Source organism: Neoarius graeffei, chromosome 2 (assembly GCF_027579695.1).
Source record: "Neoarius graeffei isolate fNeoGra1 chromosome 2, fNeoGra1.pri, whole genome shotgun sequence".
Classification (NCBI taxonomy): domain Eukaryota; kingdom Metazoa; phylum Chordata; class Actinopteri; order Siluriformes; family Ariidae; genus Neoarius; species Neoarius graeffei.
This window is the reverse complement of record NC_083570.1, coordinates 17,441,156-17,456,468: the sequence shown is the minus strand read 5'-3', so window position 1 is coordinate 17,456,468 and position 15,313 is coordinate 17,441,156. Positions and strand designations below refer to the sequence as shown.

General features: G+C 43.8%; 1 protein-coding gene across 1 annotated transcript in view; it reads left to right on the top strand.

The window, feature by feature from the left end:
- The window catches only part of LOC132881460 (tyrosine-protein phosphatase non-receptor type 14-like), a 149,638-nt gene that overhangs the window by 117,118 nt on the left and 17,207 nt on the right, over positions 1-15,313 (top strand). Inside the window, exons 8-14 of the mRNA XM_060913928.1 lie at positions 918-1,006; positions 1,120-1,207; positions 1,384-1,466; positions 1,643-1,694; positions 10,610-10,679; positions 12,099-13,396; positions 13,549-13,806. Coding sequence (XP_060769911.1) covers positions 918-1,006; positions 1,120-1,207; positions 1,384-1,466; positions 1,643-1,694; positions 10,610-10,679; positions 12,099-13,396; positions 13,549-13,806 — 1,938 coding nt within the window. The remainder of the gene's footprint in view (positions 1-917; positions 1,007-1,119; positions 1,208-1,383; positions 1,467-1,642; positions 1,695-10,609; positions 10,680-12,098; positions 13,397-13,548; positions 13,807-15,313) is intronic.

Below are 15,313 nucleotides of genomic sequence, written 5' to 3'. Positions count from 1 at the left end.
GTTTTTTTTAATAAAAATGTGTTAGTGTTAATGCTGAATGAGCATGATCCAATAAAAGCAGAGAATTTTATCTTTTAAATGCAACTTATTTCATGTCTTTATGTGCTTCAGAGGCTGAGATATTGAATTTTTCATAGGCGTTTTCAATTAATTATTTTTATTTCAGAAAACCCTCAGGCAGATTGGGGACCTTTTCTAAAAACTGGCTTAGGCATTTGCAGACTTTTTTTGCAGGCGTTTCAGGCGTCAATGGGTTAAACTGTATACTTCTGTCCATACATCCGTCTCCCTCGTGTACATGACATGGAGATTATTCCATACGACTTCGAACCAACTGAGAAGAGTTGGAAAGACGACAGGATAAGGACGAGTCCGTCGCGCTGGTATTTACGTCCTTACTGTCGCGCAATTAAAACGTGCCAGATCAGGCGGCTGGTGGGTTTTTAAAATAATAAACACATGCATGTATTTTTGTGATAAATACATATTATACTGAGCGTATTTCCCACACAATCCTCACTAAGGTTTCGGACAGCACTACAAAATGGCGTCCACACTATATAGTGAGTAGGGAGCGATTTCGGACGCAGGGAAAACTTTCGGCTTGATTACGTCAGCATTCGAAGGAGGGCGCACGCGTCTTTTGACAACGTTGGCAGATGTCGGTCATTTCGATTTCTGCTGTACGTTTTACTTCCGTCCTACGAAGTCTCGCACAGGTCTCAGCGAATCTTGTTTACGGCCGTTGCTTTGACATATGGACTGATAACTTGCTATAGCAGTGACACAATAGCTTCAGAAATGCGTTGTGACATTTTATAAAATGAGAGAAATAGAATTTTGATGATAAAAAATTTGCCTTCGGTTCCCCTTTAAGTGCGATTATGATTCGAGTGTCTATATTGTTTTGTCTTCAGGACAACTACACCAACGACATCTTCATCGGAGTTTCGTTTATCGGAATCTTCGCCAAGCACAGGAACGGGAGATCCATCATGCTTCACCGGTGAGACTGACCTTTGACCCTCGTATAACGCATGAAGAGTTTGCGTCCCCGTCTTCGCCAGGCTGCACAACTGCTCTCAGGAAGGTCAGGTTGACTCATTTCCTCTCTCGTAGGTGGAAGGACATCGGCACCATCGGGCACAACAAGTCGGCTATCACCGTGGAGATAACCAGCAAAGACGACACCATCATGTTTCACATGGTCAGTGTTGAGACTGCGCGCTCACCAAGGCCATCTCACGGGAAAACTCTGATGTGGAGTCTTTCCTGTCTGCAAAAACAAACCCAGCGGGTGCATCTTAGCTAGCACAGATTTCTGAAAATGTTACAGCTAAGTCACTGACTGACAGCTTTGATCATTATTTTGTCTTCTTTTAGGAGGATATGGAGATGGCGAAATACATCGCACGCCTCTTTACCGCCAGACACAAGTTTTACAAACAGAACAAGATCTGTGTCGAGTGAGTTCATCTCGTACATTTCAGTTCCCGTTCCTACTCTTTCTAGCTTCACACGCTCCATAGACAACACTGCCACCTGTGGCGGGTCAGTGTAACTGCATATTGAAAAACCGTGGGATTTGTCTTCTGATGTTTGGTGGTGGTGGTTGTTTTTTTTTTTTTTCCCCCCCTTACAGGCCGACCCACTCTCCTGTCACTATACGGAGAAGATCCACCTGGAACAGGCAGGTGAGTTCACCTTGACCTGTAGAAAAGTGAATCAATGACAAAAATGTGTTAAGATTGTATAAGGTTTGACATTGCTGCTCAGTAGGTTGTTAGTTTGTAGTCTGTAATTTCTCATGTTTGAAATGTAATTTTGATTTGGTTTATTGGTACGCCATCATCTGGAGGCAAAGGAAAATGCTCCGTTTTGTTTCTGCTTCCAGGTCCCCATTTACCAGGTTTTTGTCAACTTTGTATTAAGTGTAACTTTAAACAGTAAAACCCTTTTACTCTACAACAACCTTTTATGTAAGGCTTTTTCCACATTTCATCACATTTCCCTGAAAAATACAAAGCTCTTAACAATATACTTGAGGTAAATTTCTCATGGAAATGTTTTTAAATTAATTCTGCATCGATGTAAGGATGACGCTAGTTTCAGAAACGCTGTTCACGTCAATAGGAATTATTTATAAAAAGTACATTTTTGAGGCAGCACGGTGGTCTAGTGGTTAGCGCTGTCGCCTCACAGCAAGAAGGTCCTGGGTTCGAGCCCCGTGGCCGGCGAGGGCCTTTCTGTGCGGAGTTTGCATGTTCTCCCCATGTCTGTGTGGGTTTCCTCCGGGTGCTCCGGTTTCCCCCACAGTCCAAAGACATGCAGGTTAGGTTAACTGGTGACTCTAAATTGAGCGTAGGTGTGAATGTGAGTGTGAATGGTTGTCTGTGTCTATGTGTCAGCCCTGTGATGACCTGGCGACTTGTCCAGGGTGTACCCCGCCTTTCGCCCGTGGTCAGCTGGGATGGGCTCCGGCTTGCCTGCGACCCTGTAGAAGGATGAAGCGGCTAGAGATGATGAGATGAGAAGTACATTTTTGAAAAAATATCCACATATGCCCCTTTTCCACCAAAGCAGTTCCAGGGCTGGTTCGGGGCCAGTGCTTAGTTTGGAACCGGGTTTTCTGTTTCCACTGACAAAGAACTGGCTCCGGGGCCAGAAAAACCGGTCCCCAGGCTAGCACCAACTCTCTGTTGGGCCAGAGGAAAGAACCGCTTACGTCAGTGGGGGGGCGGAGTTGTTAAGACCAACAACAATAACAAGACCGCGAAAGATCGCCATTTTTAAGCAACGAGAGGCAGCAGCTGTACAAATGCGAAGTCATCCATTATTATTCTTGTTGTTGTTGCTGCTGCTGCTTCCGTGTTGTTTTTGCTTCGATATTCGCGCCAAGGTTTATGCAAACGTAGCGACGTAACTGACGTATACAACGACTTAACTGACGTATACAGCGACATAATGATGTGGCTTCCCTTAGCACCGCGAGCTATGGAAAAGCAAACTGGTTCTCAGCTGGCTCGCAAGTTGAACGAGTTGTGAACCAGCACCAGCCCCGAACCAGCCCTGGAACTGATTTGGTGGAAAAGGGGTAATATTGACCTAGTTTACGCACAGCAGCTGCGCTAATTGTATAATTTGTCAATATTGTAGAAGTTTGGGCAATTTTGAAACTCCCAATTCGAATTCTGAAGCAGGGTCAGAGATTTAAGTCACGCCCACTTGCTCACTTCTGTTTGTTTTCAGTCAAAATTTTCGTGCATTTTTAAAATTTTACAAGGAAGACCACGTAACTTACTTATCCACGTCTGTTCAAAACTCATTAGTTCAAGACTCAAATAATTATTAGCACAGTTAGCCAGTTTTCTTGTAGCTAGATTTACCAGACCAAGTGTTAATAATGAATATAATTCACAAGTTCATTATCCTATTTTTAATACATTGCACAACGTTTCCTAAAACATTATTGTAGAGCCAGTGGAGTGAAATAGCCAAAGACTGAATCATTCTTTCTGACGTCTTGACTCATTTTTGTGCTTGATGTCAAGCTTTGTTTCTCTCATGGGGAATTTTGACCATCAGCATATTTGAAGTGGTCGGAGGTTCTCGAGGTTTGTTTGGGAAAAAGGCAAGACTCATCAAATGCGGTGTTGAATAAACAGTGCCGACTTATGTTCTGAGTCAAGGATCTAAACATACTTCTTCCTTTATAGCCCAAGTACACTGAAACCACCAGCATCCAGTAAAAACAGGCTTGTTAAACAGTGAACAGTGTTTTACAACAACTTTGTAGAAGGTCGTCCCAACTTACCTCTCAGTACACACCGCCAAAATACGTCCCTGCCATAGCTTTCAATAAAATCTCGAAACACTTCATTGTGTTCCCATTTAAAACACAGCACACGATATGCGAGTTTTCCTTATGTTCATTTTTAGTAGCTGAAGATCCAAAGCCAAGTCTTCGGTATTTCCAAGGCCACCACACACAGTTTCGGGTCTGTACCTAAATCCCAATTTGAGTTATTTACTCTAGGCATTTTCCTTTGAGACAAATCTTACTCACGGTCCAACACAATAGTGATATTATTATTAGCATTTGTCTTTCAACTGCGATAAAGTTAAAGAGTGAACGGGAAAGTGCAAATCGGTAACTCCAATGTTGTTAAGCTTCCCCAGAGGGACATTACATCTCCGTATAAAGCGGTGTCTCATTTCCTCACTGTGTGCCTAACAATGCAGCTAAAACTGGCACAATGGTCCTCGGTGCACCAACCACAGCCTCGAGTCTCAGCCTGGCTCTCTGTAAACACAGAGAACATGCAAATGATTAACATGAAGATGGACGTGTTTCAAGAAAATTCTGCCCTGGATGCATTAATAATTATGAACAGAAATGACTTGATAAAATTTAAGGATAAAGAAACGTCTACAAGGCGGCACGGTGGTGTAGTGGTTAGCACTGTTGCCTCACAGCAAGAAGGTCCTGAGTTCGAGCCTAGCGGCCGCCGAGGATCTTTCTGTGTGGAGTTTGCATGTTCTCCCCGTGTCCGCGTGGGTTTCCTCCGGGTGCTCCGATTTCCCTCACAGTCCAAAGACATGCAGGTTAGGTTAACTGGTGACTCTAAATTGACCGTAGGTGTGAATGTGAGTGTGAATGGTTGTCTGTGTCTATGTGTCAGCCCTGCGATGACCTGGCGACTTGTCCAGGGTGTACCCCGCCTTTCGCCCATAGTCAGCTGGGATAGGCTCCAGCTTGCCTGTGACCCTGTACGACAGGATAAACGGCTACAGATAATGGATGGATGGATGGATGGATGGATGGATGGATGGATGGATGGATGGATGGAAGGAAATGTCTACATTCAAAAACCCCAATTCCAAAAAAAGAGTTGGGATGCTGTGTAAAACGTAAAGCACTGATTTGCAAATCCTTGTTGACCTATATTTGATTGAATTCAATACAAAGACAAGATACTTAATATCCAAACTGATAAACTTTTTTGTAAAAATGCACTCATTCTGGATTTGATGCCTGCAACACGTTGCAAAAAGGTTGGGACGGGGCAAGAAAAGACTGAAAATGTTGCAGAATGCTCAAAAACCACTTGTTTGGAACATTCTACAGGTAAACAGGTTCATTGGTCATTGAAAAGGCTCAGTCGTTCACAAGCAAGGATGGGGCGAAGTTCACCACTTTGTGAAAAACTGAGCTGGCAAATAATCAGCAGTTTAAGAACAATGTTTCTCAATGAACCGTTGCAAGGAATCTAGGGATTTCACCATCAACAATCCATAATATCAATAAAAGATTAAGAGAATCCAGAGAAATTGCTGCACATAAGGGGCAAGGCCAAAAACCAACACTGAACGCCCATGACTTTCGAATTCTCATGTAGCACTGCATTAAAAACTGACATGATTGTATAAAGGACATTACGACATCGGCTCAGGAACACTTCAGAAAACTGCTGTCAGTAAACACAGTTTGTCGCTGCAGCTACCATGCACAGTGGAAAGCCTTATATCAACAATATCCAGAAACGCAACTGAATTCTCTGGGCCTGAGCTCATCTGAGATGGACTGATGCAGAGTGGAGAAGTGCGCTGTGGTCTGACAAGTCCACATTTCAAATTGTTTTTGGAAATCATGGCTGTTGTGTCCTCTGAGCTCAAGAGGAAAAGGACCATCCAGATTGTTACCAAAACAAAGTTCAAAATCCAGCATCTGTAATGATATGAAGGTGTCTTAATGCCCACGGCATGGGTAACTTCCACACATGTAAAAGCTCCTGTTGAAAGGTACATACAGGTTTTGGAGCAGTGTATGCTGCCATCCAGCTAACATGTTTCTCAGGGAGAAAGCCACATTCTGCACATGTTACAAAAGCATAGGTTTGTTGTAAAAGAGTGCAGGTGCTAAACTGGCCTGCCTGCCTCACACTGAAAATGTGTGGTGCATTATGAAGCACAAAATGCGATAATGGAGACTCTGGACTGTTGAGCAACCAAAGTCATATATCAAGCAAGATTGGGAAAGAATTTCGCTTTCAGAACTTCAACAATTAGTGTCCTTAGTTCCCCGAACACTTATTGAATGTTGTTAACCCTCTGGGGTCAAGAGATTCACCGGCGAAGCTTGACAGGTTTAGAACGAGTAGGTCTTGAATTTGGATAAATATCTTCGTGAGTTCTTCATCATACAAGCATGATCAACATATTGACAGAAACTTCATACTTTACACTTTCCTATGTGCCCACTGCCAAATAATATTATACTTTTTAAATTACCTAAATTAGATGAAACATAAAACTTGTCACCTTACTCAGTCACACCGGAGTCAGAGCGCTGAGCGCCCACTTACACATTCGTAAAAGACCATTCACATGGTAACGGCGTGATAATCACTTTCAGTTTCGATTGGTTTCTCTTTCGCGGTGGGAACGCCCACCGTAAACCGGATAAAATCTGTCAGCCATAGTTTAGGTTATTTGGAGGTAAAACTTGTTGCGGGATGGCATGCGGATTTTATGCACTTCGGATGATTCAGGACAGCAAATCAGTTCAATCTTGAGAACTGTGACAGTGATGATGAGCAGTGTTTTAGTTTTTTTGTCCCCCCCCCCGACTCGATTCAGTTGAAGATCAACTCCAGTAAGTGTAAATATTTCATCTATTTCTGATGAGCAGATCAGTTGATATACGTGCACTGTAGTGCATACACAGGAAAAATGACTGAGCAGTTTTTCCAGAGTTAAAAGTATTTTCCTCAAAAATAGTTAATTTTGCTCGATTTTGAGTTTAGAGAGTAAAATTTGGAGTTGGAGTGGGAGCAGAATTATAGAGTCTCATCTCATCTCATCATCTCTAGCCGCTTTATCCTTCTACAGGGTCGCAGGCAAGCTGGAGCCTATCCCAGCTGACTACGGGCGAAAGGCGGGGTACACCCTGGACAAGTCGCCAGGTCATCACAGGGCTGACACATAGACACAGACAACCATTCACACTCTCATTCACACCTATGGTCAATTTAGAGTCACCAGTTAACCTAACCTGCATGTCTTTGGACTGTGGGGGAAACCGGAGCACCCGGAGGAAACCCACGCGGACACGGGGAGAACATGCAAACTCCACACAGAAAGGCCCTCGCCGGCCCCGGGGCTCGAACCCAGGACCTTCTTGCTGTGAGGCGACAGCGCTAACCACTACACCACCGTGCCGCCAATTATAGAGTCAAATACAAAAATAAAGTCAAATACCAGATAAATGAAGCTGTTGTAAAAAGCAGTTTTTAGAACCGTGTTGGAATGTGTGAAAAAACATGACCTTACCCATTGTGACTTGACCTGATGGGATTAGGAGTTGGCAATGGGAGGAGTTTTCACTCTTCTCATTGAATGGAATGGAAATTTTTTACCCTTCTCATTGAATACCCCTCCCACTGCCAACCCTTTATCCCAGAACAATAGGACATACATTTTTTGATGGCCAGCTAATTGTCCAAATCAATGGAGCAGATTTAAGTTTTTGTGCTTGATCCATTCCTAAGACTGAACAGAATCACCTCAAGTGACCAAAATGGTTCGTCACAATGGCTAAGGTCATGTTTTTTTCACACATTCCAACACAGTTCTAAGGCCCAATCCCAATTCTAATTTCTACCCCTACCCCTCCCCCTTCCCCTCCCCCTCCCCCTTGGCCCTTCCCCTTGAAACTGAGCTACAAGGGATAGGGCTTGAAATTCAACCCCTACGTATTGGGATAGCCCTTCAACGATCGCATACGTCATCGCGTACCTCCGTCAGCGTTTACGTTAGCAAAACGCGACCAAATGCGTCATTGGCTGCGACCAGCCGCTACAGTCAGAGGCAGAACCAGAAATCTCTGCTGGCAGGGTGTGATTTGTTAACTAACACCACTGAATGGGATATCTTTGGCGCTTCGTGCACCACATCCGACAGAATGAGGTGTCAGAACACTCATGTAAACAATAAAAGCGAGAATAACAGAACAAAACGTACGCAGTCAAGCAACCGAAAACAATACTCACTCCCAAAGCTTTTTAGCAGCAGCTTGGATTTCAGAAATCGCTGCTCATTCTCAGCTCGAAAGCGAATCAAGCGGCGGGTTTCCTCTGGATAACAACTTAAAACACGTAAATAATGGAGAAAATACATTTATGACAATCTTTCGCCGCGGGAACCGCCATCTTTCTGAAATCCGCATGAAATCTCGCTGAAATCCGCATGGCATTGTGGGAAATCACTCAAACCCCTTCGTTCGGAGTCAGCTCCAGGAAAATCTCCGTTTGGAGGGGTACAGAAGCCCTACCCCTTCCCCTACCCCTCCGCGTTAACTGGGATTGGGATACCCCTACCCCTTCACGTGAACGCGCAAAATGGAGGGGAAGGGCCAAGGGGTACGTCCAAGGGGTGAAATGGGATTCGGCCTAAAACTGCTTTTTACAACATCTTCATTTATCTGGTGTTTTTTTTTTTTTAAGTACAATCGTGATACAGTGGGACAAAAAAGTATTTAGTCAGTCACCAATTGTGCAAGTTCTCCCACTTAAAAAGATGAGAGAGGCCTGTAATTTTCATCATAGGTATACCTCAACTATGTGAGACAAAATGAGAAAAAAAAATCCAGAAAATCACATTGTCTGATTTTTAAAGAATTTATTTGCAAATTATGGTGGAAAATAAGTATTTGGTCAATAACAAAAGTTCATCTCAATACTTTGTTATATACCCTTTGTTGGCAATGACAGAGGTCAAACGTTTTCTGTAAGTCTTCACAAGGTTTTCACACACTGTTGCTGGTATTTTGGCCCATTCCTCCATGCAGATCTCCTTTAGAGCAGTGATGTTTTGGGGCTGTCGCTGGGCAACACGGACTTTCAACTCCCTCCAAAGATTTTCTATGGGGTTGAGATCTGGAGACTGGCTAGGCCACTCCAGGACCTTGAAATGCTTCTTACGAAGCCACTCCTCGTTGCCTGGGCAGTGTGTTTGGGATCATTGTCATGCTGAAAGACCCAGCCACATTTCATCTTCAATGCCCTTGCTGATGGAAGGAGGTTTTCACTCAAAATCTCACGATACTTGGCCCCATTCATTCTTTCCTTTACATGGATCAGTCGTCCTGGTCCCTTTGCAGAAAAACAGCCCCAAAGCATGATGTTTCCACCCCCATGCTTCACAGTAGGTATGGTGTTCTTTGGATGCAACTCAGCATTCTTTCTCCTCCAAACACGACAAGTTGAGTTTTTACCAAAAAGTTCTATTTTGGTTTCATCTGACCATATGACATTCTCCCAATCCTCTTCTGGATCATCCAAATGCTCTCTAGCAAACTTCAGACGGGCCTGGACATGTACTGGCTTAAGCAGGGGGACACGTCTGGCACTGCAGGATTTGAGTCCGTGGCGGCATAGTGTGTTACTGATGGTAGCCTTTGCTACTTTGGTCCCAGCTCTCTGCAGGTCATTCACTAGGTCCCCCCGTGTGGTTCTGGGATTTTTGCTCACCGTTCTTGTGATCATTTTGACCCCACGGGGTGAGATCTTGCGTGGAGCCCCAGATCGAGGGAGATTATCAGTGGTCTTGTATGCCTTCCATTTTCTAATAATTGCTCCCACAGTTGATTTCTTCACACCAAGCTGCTTACCTATTGCGGATTCAGTCTTCCCAGCCTGGTGCAGGTCTACAGTTTTGTTTCTGGTGTCCTTTGACAGCTCTTTGGTCTTGGCCATAGTGGAGTTTGGAGTGTGACTGTTTGAGGTTGTGGACAGGTGTCTTTTATACTGATAACGAGTTCAAACAGGTGCCATTAATACAGGTAACGAGTGGAGGACAGAAGAGCCTCTTAAAGAAGAAGTTACAGGTCTGTGAGAGCCAGAAATCTTGCTTGTTTGTCAGTGACCAAATACTTATTTTACCGAGGAATTTACCAATTAATTCATTAAAAATCCTACAATGTGATTTCCTGGATTCTTTCCCCCCATTCTGTCTCTCATAGTTGAGGTATACCTATGATGAAAATTACAGGCCTCTCTCATCTTTTTAAGTGGGAGAACTTGCACCATTGGTGGCTGACTAAATACTTTTTTGCCCCACTGTATACATACTACAGAGATATTATTGTAGCTGAACTTGTGCTAAATACAAAAAAAGTCATATGACTTTGCAAATACTGCTTAGATTTGTTGAAATTGACAACAAAATCAAAGTACGCCAAAATCATTAGAGTGCCAGAAAATACCCTCGGACCCCAGAGGGTTAAAAAAAAAAAAAGGGTTGTAACATAGTTTTAAACATGCCCCATCCTGACTTTTATTGGGATGTGTTGCAAGCATCAAATTAAGAAACATTTTTGGAATTCGGGTTGTAAAAACATGCATTCAAATGTTACATTAAAAAAAAAAAGTAAATAAATATACACAATATAACAGCCTAATGTTGGCTAATATGCAAGCAAACTTTGCTACTGGTTTCAGTTACAACAGTATAGTCAGCCTAGTTAACTTACTGAGAGCTAGCTTGTTAACAAACCAAAGCTAGCTAAACTGCAGCTAGTTATTTTATTTATTCTCTGTTTCTTTCTCAGCATAGGCCACAGTCCTCTATTGCACACTCTCAGTATCCTGATCACTATCAGGAGACGCAGAGCTCGCAAGGTAAACACACACACACACACCCCACACACACACACTTACCTCCTGGTAGAGTTGCTGTCATGGCGTGTTTTCCCAGATAGTCCTCTGAATCATGGCTCCGTACCACGTTGTATCAACATACTTTTCCCACTTTTTCAGTACACAATAAGATGTTATCTTATGCAGCTGGATTTCTTTGGTAAGATGTTTAGATTAGCTGCAACACACACCTTCACACATACAGTATACACCCCGATAATGACGCATTGCACTTTTTATTTGTAAATTCGGAGAGTCGACGTCTCATCCTTGCCCAATCGGCCCACCAACATCTCTGACAGATTTCAGTTTACAGAGGTCAACACACAATAGCATGTCACCTTCACTAATAACCATCGATAACAATTTGCAATAGTTAATTCGTTAAAATGTATCCATGAACCATGGAGGTTTCCTCTATGACATAATAAATAGATAAAAAAGTGGCTTTGAATATCTGTGCCTACTTTCACGTCTCTCTCTCTCTCTCACACATACACAGACTCAGACACACCTTCATAATCCTTGAAGTCAGCTCTCTAATTATTCTGTTTTTGATCTCTCTGCTGGAAATTAACACACACACACACACACGGCCACATGATAAGCAGAGTATGCAAGTTAATTACTGTGCCACTGGGTTTGAAGTTGTTTAATAGATCTAAGGAGACTTCCGTGAGTCTTTTATTGCTTTAGTGTGGTTTGGAAATACTGTCTGATCGTCTTACATAAGTGCGCAGTAATGAAGTCTGGAATATCTGAAGATTTAGTTTGTTAAATGTGGCTGTGTTTGATTCAAGGGAATGAAATCAACAGCTTGTGGAACTGTTTCTACTGGAGTTGATCAAAACTACAAAGGCAATCTCTAGTGGGTTGTTTGTTTGTTTGTTTGTTTGTTTGTTTGTGTAGTAAAACTTCTCTATAGTAGCATTGTGGTGAAGAAGAAGGAAAACTCCACCCTAAAACACATTAAATGGGTTTATATTGAAACATTTGTGACGTGTTTAGCGATTCTGGTCTTGGTCTGTTGGCTGATGAGATGTTCTTGGTGTTCTCCAGAGAAGTTGGCGGTTATGGGTCATGTTGACAAGGCGGCATTGTTATTACTAGTTAGCAATCTACACGTTGATGAGTGTGATGATGCATTCATGGTGGTGTGAGCATGAAGCTTTGAAAGCTGCTCTGTTTGGACAGAGTACTAAAGCGCCGCTGCATCATTCGCTTTAGGTAGTGATGAAGCAAGGGCTAAATTCCACTGCCAAATTACGTGGTAAACCATAAACGATGGTCATGATATATTTAAGAAATGTGTCCTGCAACATACAGTAGTTGATGACAATATTGATATTTTGTTGACATAGTACATTGTTCTATAATGATTCTCTCTCTCTGGCCCAACAGACAGTATCTTCCACGAAGACCCATACTGCAAGTCAGAGACGAGTCTGGTGGAGTTTAGTTTCCGTAACGGCCTGGTTCCGAATGGCAGTATGTGCAGCAGCCCGAGCGTAAGCTCCCTGAACCGCTCACAGACTTTTGTTCATTCTTCTCCCATGTCTTCGAGCCCCAGCATCCCTGGGAGTGAGCTCATGCGGCCTGACTACATCCCCAGCCACCGACACTCTGCCATCATCCCTCCCTCCTACAGGCCCACACCAGAGTACGACGCCGTGATGCGGCAAAAACGCTGCCTCCTCCCAAACACACCCACCGTGGATTGTCACAGCCAATCGCTACGCAGCCTCAATATCAGCAACACGTATGTTTACCGTCAACCGTCGCTAGTGTACAGCCAGCCGGAAATGCGTGAACAAAGCCCGTACCACACGCCCTATGGTGGAGGTGGAGGCCCTCAGCCAGTATATGGACTTCATGCTGGCCCCTCCCTACCTCACCAGGGTCAGATAGTACATTCTACAACGGTTCAACCACAATCTGTTGCGGCTAACGGCATCTCGCATACCGTCAGCACTCCAGAGCTGGCCAACACTAAACAGCAAGTGGTTAACAGGACTACCCATGTGTTTAGGAACCATCAATCAAGGCCTCCACCCCCTTACTCGGCATCCTTTAGGCCAGCTACCAGCACACCAGATTTGGCGAGCCACCGACAGCGCTGCATCGGAGGCTCTAGTCCAGAACTGGTGACACGTAAAGTGCAGCTTTCGGTGAAAACCTTCCAACCAGACAGCTCAGCCGTAGTGCACCAGTCACTACAGGAAGTGAGCGAGCCGCTAACGGCCATGAAGCACCGTTCCACGCTTGCCAAACGCCACAGCATGGAAATCGCGATGGTCCTCAAGGGAGCCAGTGTAGCCCCCTTGCCTCGAAGGAACACACTACGAGAGCAAGTCCCACCCCTGATCCCTCCTCCTCAGCAGGCACAGGTCCCACCTCCTCCTCCACCGCCACCTCAGCTGGCTGAGGTGCAAATGCCAGCCCAGAAATCCTCCAACCCTGACCCAACCTACCAACATCAGAAAACACTCTCTAATGTGACTATGCTGATCCACAGCAGTGAAAGTGAGGAGGAAGAAGAGGAGTATGCACCCGAGCTGGACGTTCACATCCCAGGCCTCAATGAGGACATCAGCGCACAACTGCAGGCGGCACTCGCTAACATCCCTAACAAACCTCCGCCGGAATACCCAGGACCACGGTCCAGTGGCAGCAACATTGCACTCAGACACCATAACCAGGTACTTCTTCACCTAGGCTTGGTTACTGTTGCTATGTAGGTAAAGCTTTCCATGTAATAAATAATGAGGACATTATATTCAAACCGGTTTCAGCACACAGATTTGATGGTATTTAATGAGGTAAGACATCATGCTGTTGTGTACGGATGCAGGATCGGAGCCAAGGTTCTCCAGAAGCGGCGCAGCTCCAAGCGCAGGTCGATGTCCATGCTGGAGGGCAACGCGGGAGGCAAAGTCCGAGCCGTATGGAGCCGGTGGGTTTGAGCGGGGCGACTCTGGGCCCATCCATCTCAGAGCCCGACCTGACCAGCGTGAAGGAAAGAGTGAGGAAAGAGCCAGTGAAAGAGAGACCAGTCTCCGAAATGTTTGCCATCGAGGACAGCATTGTGGAAAGAGAGATTGCACAGAGGGTGAGAAAGACCTCCACTAACCTCTTTTAATGATGTCATTAATGATGCCAAAAAAAATCTAAAACTAGGCATAATCTCATTTAATAGTGTTTACTAAAGCAATTACAAGATGCAAAGATTCTCTCAGAGATACAGAGAAATGCAAAGAAAATACATTTGGGATTTGCGCAAACTAAAAGACGGTTACTTGGATCACCAAACGTGTGAACATCCATGTCAATGAAGCCGAAATTTTAAATTGCTGTTTAAAATTGTGACGTTTCTATGGAATCAATTTTGTGCCAAAATGTTCATACAATACTTTTGAAATATCAAACAAAAACAATAAATCAAAATTAAAAAAAAAAAATTTTAAAAAGTCAATTATTTTTAGACTGGCAAACAAATTATTCGTGTAATCGTGCAAAATATCAGTCTATTACTCTTCAGAAACCTTTTATTTTTGTTCCGCGTCTTGCTCGGTTTTGTTTGACGTAATTTATTTTGGTTGCGATTCCAGCTTTCTCGTTTGCGCTCCCTGACTTTTTGCTTGCAGTTTTGGCACAAACTTCCCGTGTGGGTGGGCTGTCCAGGACTGCATTCCCATTGGCTAACTTGTGTTTGACTGACAGCTACGCTCAGCCATTCCCTACTCGGATTCTGGCGGACTGTTTGACGAGTGACCGATCCATTGACGGTAAACAAGGATCGAGTGGACTTCAGTGGCGACTATGATATTGAATTAATTCAACAAAGTGTAAGTGCGGGACAAATGTGTTGTATGTGTTGCAGTAGTGCACATTACGCAGGCGTGTTTAACGTTAGCAAGACAGCTATTATATTGGGTAGTGGAGCTAAGGCTAACATTTGACTTGCCACAAAACACCTGCATAATGTGTACTACTGCAACACATACAACACATTTGTCCTGTACTTACACTTTGTTGAATTAATTCAATATCATAGTCGCCACTGAAGTCCACTCGATCCTTGTTTACCGTCAATGGATCGGTCACTCGTCAAACAGTCCGCCAGAATCCGAGTAGGGAATGGCTGAGCGTAGCTGTCAGTCAAACACAAGTTAGCCAATGGGAATGCATTCCTGGACAGCCCACCCACACGGGAAGTTTGTGCCAAAACTGCAAGCAAAAAGTCAGGGAGCGCAAACGAGAAAGCTGGAATCGCAACCAAAATAAATTACGTCAAACAAAACTGAGAAAGACGCGGAACAAAAATAAAAGGTTTCTGAAGAGTAATAGACTGATATTTTGCACGATTACACGAATAATTTGTTTGCCAGTCTAAAAAAATTTGAATTTTTTTTTTTATTTTGATTTATCGTTTTTGTTTGATATTTCAAAAGTATTGTATGAACATTTTGGCACAAAATTGATTCCATACATTTCCTCGTAAAACATCCAGAAAAAGAAAGGTTTTTGTAACATCGGGAAGGTGATTTGCCCCAGTTCAGCTTGCAAGCTACCTGGACAAGATGATTAACCAAATTCAGCCAAGTATCTGTGGAGGA